At 62.8% G+C, this 10,371-nt stretch overlaps 1 protein-coding gene across 2 annotated transcripts; it reads left to right on the top strand.

Annotated features, from left to right (window-relative positions):
• Positions 1-3,021: 3,021 nt before the first annotated feature.
• RENBP (renin binding protein) lies at positions 3,022-10,141 on the top strand. 2 transcript variants are annotated; one of them, XM_082864745.1, is made up of 11 exons: positions 3,022-3,089; positions 3,363-3,481; positions 3,595-3,670; positions 3,763-3,838; positions 4,027-4,199; positions 5,510-5,734; positions 6,292-6,373; positions 6,689-6,864; positions 7,414-7,545; positions 9,812-9,899; positions 9,988-10,141. In XM_082864745.1, the coding sequence occupies exons 2-11, from the start codon at positions 3,375-3,377 to the stop codon at positions 10,131-10,133; spliced, it is 1,281 nt and encodes a 426-aa protein (XP_082720871.1). In that variant the 5' UTR covers positions 3,022-3,089; positions 3,363-3,374; the 3' UTR covers positions 10,134-10,141. The 2 variants fall into 2 exon arrangements, with proteins under 2 accessions (XP_082720871.1, XP_082720870.1); XM_082864744.1 differs by lacking the exon at positions 3,022-3,089 and having other exon boundaries at positions 3,294-3,481.
• Positions 10,142-10,371: the final 230 nt, after the last annotated feature.

The raw sequence follows: 10,371 nt of genomic DNA, 5'->3' as shown, positions 1-10,371 counted from the left end.
TTGGCCTCAGAGGCAGCCTGGGAGGGCAAGTTGTGTGGTGCCACTGACTCTGTGAATTTACAGTGCAGTCCCCAAGCTGGGCCCGTCCTCCTGGGCCAGGCTTGGTGGGCTTGGGGCTCTGCTTGGAATGGCTAGCGACAGCTTGCTGCCCCACACCCAAGCTTTAGGCAACGAGTGAGACTTGCAGGCGGGTCGCACAGAAGGATTTGAAACGACCAGCCGGTCTCTTCAAAACCCCTTTCTCTGCCCTGGAGACGCAGCTGTGGCCGGGGGCACCCCAGCCTCTGCAAACCCCTGGCCCTGGCCCACGCCCTCTGGGGCCTCTGATTTGTTGTATTATAGTATATTTCGCTGTGGAAAACGTCACGTTTAGTCACCTTGGAGCCCACCGCCTGGTCCCGTTGTTTCCCCCCATCCCTATTCCCGAGCACCCGTTGATCTCTTGTTTCTGGAAACAGTAAGCTTGTTCATCTAATGTAGAGTAACCCCCGTGACTCAATATTACCATAGTGCGATGTCGTTTTGTGCTATTTTGAACAATTAAAAGACTTTTTTTGAAATAACCATCTGCCGTCTTGCTGTGTCTGGGGCTCCCACAGGAGGCTGCCTGAGGTGGGGAAGTTGGGCCCCACAGGGCTCACCAGAACCCTCAGGGAGCCTCTTGTTCGCGGGGCCTGCTGTGAGCGGGATTCTGCTTCCCCATTGGCTCCCGTGTCTCACAGTTCTGTGGGCTGTGACCTTGGCACTGAGCTACACTAGGACCAGGTTGCCCACAGAAGATCCCATGATGGCGGCCAGAGCGCAGGCCGCAGGCCAAGGGGCTCCCTGGACACGTGTTGCCGATTCCCTGTGTGGAGACCAGGTCACCTTCCTTCTCCCCAACCAGCGGACAGGGGACTGGGTCCAAGGCCTGGCAGGTCGCCAGCCGCCACCCTCCTCGGACGGTTGGCCAGGGCCGGGCACCTGCCACTGAGCGCTCACAGACCCCGGAGAGCCCCCGGGGTGTCAGATCTGCAGGAGAGCCCGGCGTCAACCGAGGGGTGGCTCCTCCCGTCTGGTGCTCGGTGGGCGTTGCCCGGGTGACTCCTTGTCTGCCCTTCCTGCACACGGGCCAGGGCCCCCAAGGGGGGGCAGCAGAGCTTCTGTTGAACCAACTGTGACAGTTGCACTGTTGGGGTGGGCTGCTATCGCTAGGGTGGTGCCGTACCCAGGGTAAGACGGGCAGAGGTCGTCCTCAGCGCGGACCAGACGGGAGCTCCGCAGAGCGCGGGGTGAGGCGGCCGAGGCTCAGCACAGCCTCGGTGCCACGCGGGGCAGAGGGGAGCACCTCGCTGCGGGCCCCGCACTCTGACAGGGATCCGGGGGCCCTGCCTCATTCCCCGCTCTTGGCAAGTCGCTCTGGTACCAAAAGCCACCTCCTCCCTCTCTAACCCGCGGACGCCCAACGGCGCCTCGCCCAAGAGGCCCCCCAGAGTGCGCCCCTGTCCCTGGTACTCCCTCCGCTGGAAGCGCGGGGTCTCATGAGTGTGGGGTCCTGTCGGGCCTCCACCACACCGACTCTGACCTGACTCAGAGCCCAGGCGCCTCACAGCTCATGGAGGTTGGCGGGGACAGAGGCCCAGGGAGAGCGGCAGGCACGTGTCCTTCAGGCTAGAGCAGGAGAAGGAACGTGCAGGGGTGGGGGGTGGGGGGATGCGGGGCAGCCGGGGGAGGGGGGCCCACCTGGGGGACTCGGGAAAGAAGGGGCCTGTGCAGATCTGCCAGACACATGGTACGCAGCTCTGTGGATGCTCACAGCGTGGGGGGGAGGGGCGCCAGGTTCCTGCCGCCCACCCGTCGTCCCTCTGCTCACTTGCACGGCTCTCTGGACGGCCAGGGCCATGCTGCTGGTGTCTTCAGCACCGGTCTCAAAATACTGGGCTCCAGCCCCGCACAGGGACGGGAACGCCGCCGGCTCTCACCTCGGGATTGGGACCCAGGGCTGGGGGCCACCCGTAAGAACCTTAGAACCCTCCCCATAGCAAGGCTCCTCCTTGCCTAGGCATGAGGGAGACAGAGTGCCAGGAAGGCAGGGGATCCGCAGGCAGGCGGCTGACACCAGCCCAGCTGGGCCCATGGCTGGGACCCCCCTACGCAGGCACGAGGGAAGGCGGAGGGTGGAGGGGCACAGCAGCCGCAGGGCACACCAGCTGCCGGTCCCCCGTGCTGTCGGGACCAGCGCACAGCTGCGGGAGCCGCAGGGGCGCCAGGCCCCTGTCCCAGGGCTGTAGGACATTCCTGGGCTGCTGTCCCTCCTTCCGGAAGACGGGGCGACGGACCCTGAAGGCCAAGCTTCCCTGAGCCCCACTGGGAGCCCAGGGTCCCTGGAACGCCCCCTCCACATAATTCTTCCGTTGGCTGGGCAAGCAGGTGACAGTTCGGCCAGCCTTCTTCAGAGCACCTGACCTAATCAGACAGTCACAGAGCCGTGAAGTGAAAATCAGATACGGGTGCTAGAAGATACACCTGGAGAACTCGGGGGTGTGACGGCGGAGAGGGCCCAGGATGCCCCCTCTTGCCTGGCCTTCGAGCTGCCGTCACTGGGGCCAACAGGTCAGGTGCTGAGGGGCTGGTTCATCAGAGAGGACTTGCCCCGCTGTGGGGCCCAGGTCAGAGGAGCCGAGGCGTTCAGCCAGTTCCAGCTGCTCTCTCCTGCTGCACCTGGGCCCGCGCCCCGCCCTGTCCAGCCCCCTGCTGGATCCCCCCCCCCCCGCCCCCCGTCCCGGACCTTCCTCCTGCCAGCTCACCCAGCACTTCCCACCGGGAGGATCTTGAGCGGAGGCTGCCCAGCAGAGGGGCTCCGCGGGACTCTGCCGCCCAAAGGTGGGGTGGGCCAAGAGTCGGGGCGCAGCTGGAGGCCGGGGTGGAGTCGCAAGCCGGCCAAGCCCAGCCCCCCGCTGCGGGCTCTGCCCCCAGGCCCGGGCGGAACCCCGGGGAGGAGGGGTGGGTGGGGCTAGGCTGGGTCAGCTGAGTGACAGTCACGCGACCGCGACCAGCGCGGCTCCGAGCGCCTTCCTGGAGGAGAGGGGGGGACGAGCGGGAGTCTCCGAGTGTGGCAGGCCAGTGGTGTGGGACCCGGGAGGGGGTGGGGGGGAGGGCTTGTCCTGGAGGCGCCCCAGGGTGGCGGGGTCAGTCCTGGGGCGGGTCTGGGTCTGGAGGGCAGACCCACACAGGGCTGGGTCCCCGAGGCCTGGGGGCCTGGGGGACCCAGCCCTGGGGTCCACTCGAGCCTGGGGTGAGCTGGGGCACCAAGGGGCCCACTGAGGAGGCTGGGACCCGGAAAGATGAGGAGGTCTGAGGGGGAGCCGTGCCTCCAAGTGCAGGTTTCCCAGGACATGGAGAAGGAGAGAGAGACCCTGCAGGCCTGGAAGGAGCGGGTGGAGCACGAGCTGGATGTCGTGGTGGCTTTCTGGTTGGAGCACTCCCACGACCAGGAGCACGGGTGCGCCTCGCCCTGCTCGGGCCCTGGGCGGGGTCCCTGCCCCTGCTGAGTCCCCACCTCACTCAGCTGACTCAGGCCTGCTGGGCTCGGCTAACACTGCGTGTGGCCCACAGGGGCTTCTTCACGTGCCTTGGCCGTGACGGGCAGGTGTATGACGACCTCAAGTACGTCTGGCTGCAGGGGAGGCAGGTACGACAGGGGCACCCGCGACTTGCCGTCATCCTGGCCCCGAGGACTGGGCCGCTCCCGACTTAAGCCGTGTTTCCTCCACTCCCCCACAGGTGTGGATGTATTGTCGCCTGTACCGCAAGCTTGAGCGCTTCCGCCGCCCTGAGCTTCTGAATGCAGCTAAAGCAGGTGCCCCCTCCGGGTCCCCATCTCCCCAGAGGCCGCTCCAAGTCACTCTGTAGCACGCGTGCTCCTAGGTGCCTAGTTCTTAGAGGGGTCTAGAAGCAGCAAAGGGCCCGGTATGCTCGCAGGTAGGGAGGAAGGGAGGCGGTGGCATCCTCACCCAAATTCTAGCAGGCCACCTTCCCGACCAGCAGGTGGCGAATTTTTGCTGCGTTATGCCCGAGTGGCACCTCCTGCAAAGAAGTGTGCCTTTGTGCTGACGAGGGACGGCCGCCCGGTCAAGGTGCAGCGGACCATCTTCAGCGAGTGTTTCTACACCATGGCCATGAATGAGCTGTGGAGGGTGACAGGGGACGCGCAGTACCAGGTGCATGGGAGGAAGGCTGCCCTGCGTGTCTCCGTGCCCTCGCCTGTCCTGGGCACGGCTGCCAGAGCATTCCCATTCAGCATGCGAGCCCCTCCCTGGGTCCTGCGTGCAGGGCCGGGTCTATCGTCACCGTCAGTCCTTACTCTGGGCCCCCACAGCCCAGGGCTGCTGGTGACACCCCCCCCTTGTTGCACTGTACTGTCACTGTGCGTCTACAGGTGAAGGAAAGCGCAGGGTTTACTGCGAGCCTCCAAGCAGGGAGAAAGGGCAGGTCTTGCTCAAAAGACCCTAACTCCCCGATGGCTTCCGGGGAAGGGCTTTTTTTTTTTTTTTTTTTGCGGTACGCGGGCCTCTCACTGCTGCGGCCTCTCCCGTTGCGGAGCACAGGCTCCGGACGCGCAGGCTCAGCGGCCACGGCTCACGGGCCCAGCTGCTCCGCGGCATGTGGGATCCTCCCGGACTGGGGCACGAACCCGCGTCCCCTGCATCGGCAGGCGGACTCTCAACCACTGCGCCACCAGGGAAGCCCCGGGGAAGGGCTTTTGAAGGCAAGGTGAGGGAGGGGGTGGCGGGATACCTGATCAGCTTATGGACGTTCTTCTGACTGCTTGGTGGTGAGGTAACCAGGTGGTATTTCGGGAGGGAGTCAACATCATCAGCCTTCTGGTTCCAGTGGTCTGGGGTCTACACGCCGGTGGTCAGCACGCCCTTACCTTCTTCCGCCCGGTGGGGGTCTTAGTATCTGCAAAACAACTCAGGGATATGACTCAGGGTATGATCTCTAGCCCTTGAGGAGCAAATAAAGGTCCATGACTTTCTCTTACGGCTAAACTATTATTATTTTGTGTTGCTTATCTGTTTTCCTCTGCTTCTGCATTTTCTCACTTCTATGATTCTATTTGCTCTTTGGAACTCGGGGAAGGCCTTGGAGGCTAAAGCTTTTCTACAGACAAGAGGCGGGGGACACAGGGCCTCTACCCCCCAGAAGGCTCTGCAGGGTCCTGCTCAGTTTCACAGGGATCAATCCGTGCCCTGCCCTGGCCGGGAGAGGGCCGCCCCCTCCTCCCTGGGCCCCCTCTTGCTTTCAAACGTGACCTCACTGTCTGGGAATGGTCTACGCCCCCAGAGTGGGAGCCCTAGCCCCCAGCCCGGGGCCAGGCCCAGAGTAGGCCTTGGTGAAGGTGTCCTATGAGTGGCTGGGAGCACATGGTTCTCCCACCCCAGGGCTGGGGACCCAGCAGGTCGGCACCTGGGGTACCAGACTAGATGGGATGCAGCCTCAGCCTGGGCCTCCCCTCATCCCTCCCCAGAGCGAAGCGGTGGAGATGATGGATCAGATCGTGCACTGGGTGCGGGAGGACCCCTCTGGGCTGGGCCGGCCCCAGCTCCCTGGGGCCCCGGCCGCGGAGTCCATGGCGGTGCCCATGATGCTTCTCAGCCTGGTGGAGCAGCTCGGGGAGGCCGACGACGAGCTGGCGGGCAGCTACGCGGAGCTGGGGGACTGGTGCGCTCGGAGGATTCTGCGGCACGTGCAGGTGGGGGCAGGGCAGCGGGCGGACGGCGGCCGCCAGACAGGGCCTGGGGAGCTGGGGGGCAGGGCGACCCCCTACGCCCCACCCCCGGGGCGCCTCCTCCGCCCGCACCCACCCCCACCCCCGGAGCCGGGCGCCGGTGGCTCCCTTTGCAGACTGGGGAGATGGGGCGAGGTGCGGCCCAGAACCCTCGGGAAGGGAAGGAGGGCCCCGGGGGAGCCGGGGTGGGTGCCAGAGCCCCAGGCACGTCAGGGAGCAGGAAGCCTGGCCGGACTCAGCTTCGTCCCAGGCCTCTGCACAGCGCAGTCCCCCCGGTCTCAGCCTCCGCTCAGTGCCTTACGCTCCCCACGTCAGGGGCCCAGGCCCAAAGCAAGGGTTAGGACAGGTCCAGACCCTTGGGAGTGAATCGGCTCCTCCTCCAAAGGCCCTCCGAGTGAGGCCACCCAAGCCTGCAGATCAGGAGGGAGGGGGCGTGGGAGGGCGCGTCTTTCTTGTTGGATGATGGGGCGGGGGTCAGGGGGTGCTGAAGGCCAAGCTACCTTCTACTCCTCCCTCGGCAGAGGGGTGGGCAGGCTGTGCTGGAGAATGTGTCAGAGGATGGCGAGGGGCTTTCTGGCTGCCTGGGGAGACACCAGAACCCAGGTGAGGGGCGGGGTGGGCTGGGGGGAGGCCCGGGAGGAGGGGGGCGCTCAGCCTTGGTTCTGGACTCCAGATGCAGGGAGTGCCCTCCTCCCTCCGCCCTCAGCGCACCGAGGACCAGGCAGGGGAGGAGGGACGGGCCTCCCACGCTGGCGTGTCAGCAGCAGGAGGGTGACTCTGGGGCAGACCGGCAGGGCTGGGGGGCTCAAAGCAGGCCCCACAGTGGGGCAGAGAGGAAGGGAGTCAGCGGTCAGCACAGCGCTTGAGTCCCCCGCCTGGGGGAGGACACGCGGCCTGCCTTACCCGAGCCCTCACCAGGCCACGCGCTGGAAGCTGGCTGGTTCCTGCTCCGTCACGCCGTCCGGAGAGGTGACCCCAAACTTCGAGCCCACGTTATCGACAAGTTCCTATTGTTGCCTTTCCGCTCTGGATGGGATCCCGACCATGGAGGTCTCTTCTACTTCCAGGATGCTGACGGCCTATGCCCCACCCAGGTGGGAATGTACCCAGGGCTACATGGTACTAGCCTGTCGAAGGCTTTCTGCCCAGGGAGGTGCGTGCTGTCGTCACCCATTTCAGAGAGGGGGACCCGGGGCTCGGAGGAGTGAACCTGCCTGGTGTGACCCCAGTGGGAAGCTCGACTCCTGTGCCGGTCGAGCTCACATGCACAGGGAGGCCGTGAGGGAGCGCAGGCCATGCCCACGTGGAGACACATGGCCCTTCATCTTGGAAAGGCTCTCTGAGCGACCCTGAGGCGTCAGCAGTGGGAGCAGCCGGGGTTGCGATTCCAGGGCTCAAGGGGCACCCACCCCAGCCCTGCCCTTTGGGAGGGGCCGCTTGGGCTACATCTGGCTCGGGAAGCTAGCTGCGATCTGATGGGCGGTTAAGGCCCCCAGAGACGTTCGTCCCGTGGTTAAGCTCCAAGAGCTTGGGCCAGATGGAGTCTGAGCCAGGGCCCGAAAGATGGGGGTGACTCTCCTGCTGACAGGGGTGGTGGAGTGGGGTCCAGGGCTCTCAGATGCCTGCCTCCGCTCTGCTCTCAGCTGGAGTGGGCCATGAAGCTCTGGTGGCCGCACAGCGAAGCCATGATCGCCTTCCTCATGGGCTACAGTGAAAGCGGGGACTCCGCCTTGCTGAACATCTTCTACCAGGTGGCCGAGTACACTTTCCGCCAGGTAAGTGCTGCTTCCTGGCCTCAGCGGTGTGGAGGAGACCGCAGGCACGGCACACCCCCTCCTTCCCCCCCTCGCCGGACGTGTTCCCTCAGTAGGTCTGAGAGTTCCTGGAAGTCCCGGCCCTGGTGCCCTCCATTCAGTCAAGAGTGGCCCCTGCCCCACTGGAGCTCACATTTGGTGCTGGTGGGACCGACCATAAACAAGTAAACCAGCAAACACAGATGGTGATGAGAACTCTGGGAAATAAAGCAAGGTCAGGGGACTGGGGGGCTAGTGGGAAGGAAAAAAGCTGGGGCTTCAGGAGGGGAGGCCAGAGGGCACTAGGCGAAGGCAGGGAGACCGGGCTGTGGCTATCATCCTGGCTAGTGAGTGGGGGCCTGGCCCAGGGTGGGAGCTGCAGCGGCTCAGGGGTCAGAGTGTGGTCGAGCGGGAGAGGTGTGGGCTGGCCACGTGAGGCAAGTAACCTTGGAGTACAGAAGGAAAGGAGAAGAGGGAATAGGCAGGCCCAGCAAAGGAGAGAGAATCATCTGCGAGGTAGGAAGGAAGCCAGCCCCCCCGCCCCCCCGCAGAGGCCCGAGTGCCGTGAGCAGAGCGATGAGCTGTGCCAGCTGCTGCCGACGGGCACCTCGGGCGCTGAGCCTGACGGGGAACGAAGGAAGATTCCCGACGTGTTTCTAAAGCCACAACTCACTCCATTAGTAAACCCCAGTACGGGAGGCATTACAACAGGGGGGTCTTATTCTGAGGTCTGTGGGCTTTGAAACCTGAGAGAAAATTCCACCTTTATTTGCACTAACCTCTAACTGAAATCCAGCATTCACGTCCATCATGAGTGAAAGCAGTGAACCACAGTATTAGCAGTGTCCGACTTTGTCACCAGTAAATTCCAAATGTGTTCATGTTATGCTGTGGTTAGAGAGGCATCTCCAAGTACTGCACACGCTCGTCACTGCTTCCAAACACGGGAGCCACAAGACCAGAGGCGATATATGTTAAGATTGAATGCGTTCATAGAGAACATGTGTTCGAGGTGATCGCTCTTAACTGCATAAAGTGAAATTTAAGGAATACATTTTCAAGAAAGAGAGATTGTACTGAACAATCACAAAAGTTATAAACAACAGGTAATTCACTATGCACTAATCGTCATAATACAGAAAGCAAAAATTCAGACATCCATGGAAAGGCTGGACAGGAAAACAGTCAAATCCTTTGTCATCTTCCCGTGTCATATCCAGTAGTCGAATAATAAGTAAGGACATGGGTAATATCACTGGGAAGATAGAACGAACAGATACAGAACTAGTTTTACCCCCTATGAAGAATACACCTACTCATAGGTCCCCATTTAAAAAGACATTTTTGGTAGTGGACTTCAATGTCACTGATTTCTTCTATGGTCCTTCTGAGAAGGGGTTCCACTCGGGGGTCTATCTGGGGAGGAAGGGCCTAGGCCAGGGCTCTGAGGTCTATCCTGGAGCATCTGGAAGGAATTGGGCAGGAGAGAAGCGAGGAATTTGGAAAGGGTCAACAGAGCTGCTGGGCAGGGGCAGGCTTCAGGTGGCTCCGAGGGAGGGGGAGATGTGTTTGGGACCTGTGGTGAGCAAGGGAGAAGTCAGACCTCTGTACGGGATATCTACAATGTAGCGCTATCTACAATCTCATCCACGGCAAGACAGTCCTCTGAAGCAGGGAACAGGAGCTCCAAAGGAATAACTTGTTACAAAGTTACATGGCAGGTCAGCACTTCCTCAGGGTTCCGTTTCTTTTTACATTGTTATTTTTTTAAATTATATTTATTTACTTTTGGCTGCGCTGGGTCTTCGTTGCTGCACGCGGACTTCTCACTGCGGTCGGTAGCACCGGCTCTAGGCGCGCGGGCTTCGGTATTTGTGGCGCACGGGCTCTAGAGCGCAAGCTCAGTAGTCCGAAGCAGGGTTTTTGTTTTTGTTTTTGTTTTAAATTCCATCTTGCAAGGTTTCATCTCACAGCCCGCGGCCCCTTCCCCAGGTGGAGTAACTAGCTGCAGACTCAAAACTCCACCACCCCCCCCCCCAAGAAAAAGGAAAAGGAAAAGCCCCTTGCTTTCATATTTGTCCAGGAGGCGGGACCTCATTTAAGAGCACTGATTCTGGAGCCGGGGGTCAGCCCGGGCTCTGACCCCAGGTAGCGGTTTAGTGGGACCGGTGAACGCCCCTTTCCCAGGCCTGTGGCATCTGGGCGGTTCCTGCAGGCGCTGCCTGTCACTGCCTCACTGTTATTGCAGTTTCGCGATCCCGAGTACGGGGAATGGTTTGGCTACCTGAACCGAGAAGGGAAGATCGCCCTCACCATCAAGGGGGGTCCTTTCAAAGGTGAGTGGGGGAAAGAGCGGGGCCCAGGGGCTCGGGGCACTCGGCTGCCCACGGCCCTCCCAACCCGCCGTCCCGCCTCTCCCCGCAGGCTGCTTCCACGTGCCGCGGTGCCTCGCCATGTGCGAGGAGATGCTGAGTGACCTGCTGAGCCGCCTCGCCCCGGCCTCGGCCCCGGCCCCGGCCCTCAGCGCCCGGTCTCCGCCCGCCGACCCCGCCCGCCGAGGCGCAGAATAAAGCCAAGCCTGCTCCACTGCCCGTGTGTGTGAGCGTCTGTGGGGTGTCGGGTGGGGGACCAACCGCCGCCTTTGGATGGAGGGCACCTGCTCGCCCTGCCAGTGACCCGCCCCGCGCGCTGGACCCTCCCACCCTGCCAACAGGCCCGCCCCGCGCCGGGGCCCGCCCGGCCATTGGCCCGGCCCGCCCCGCGGAGCGGCCCCACCCCGCCCTTGGCCCTCCCTGCGCATGGCCGAGC

The sequence above is a fragment of the Leucopleurus acutus genome (genome assembly GCF_964270905.1).
Source record: "Leucopleurus acutus genome assembly, chromosome: X".
NCBI lineage: Eukaryota > Metazoa > Chordata > Mammalia > Artiodactyla > Delphinidae > Leucopleurus > Leucopleurus acutus.
This window is presented reverse-complemented; position numbering and strand designations above follow the sequence as displayed.

Bases quoted from the DNA above. Each gene is read 5' to 3' on its own strand.
- RENBP (XM_082864744.1), top strand. From the start codon at position 3,324: ATGAGGAGGTCTGAGGGGGAGCCGTGCCTCCAAGTGCAGGTTTCCCAG. The intron at 3,482-3,594 runs GTGCGCCTCGCC...TGTGGCCCACAG, and splicing joins TCCCACGACCAGGAGCACGG to GGGCTTCTTCACGTGCCTTG. The intron at 7,546-9,811 runs GTAAGTGCTGCT...CTGTTATTGCAG, and splicing joins CCGAGTACACTTTCCGCCAG to TTTCGCGATCCCGAGTACGG.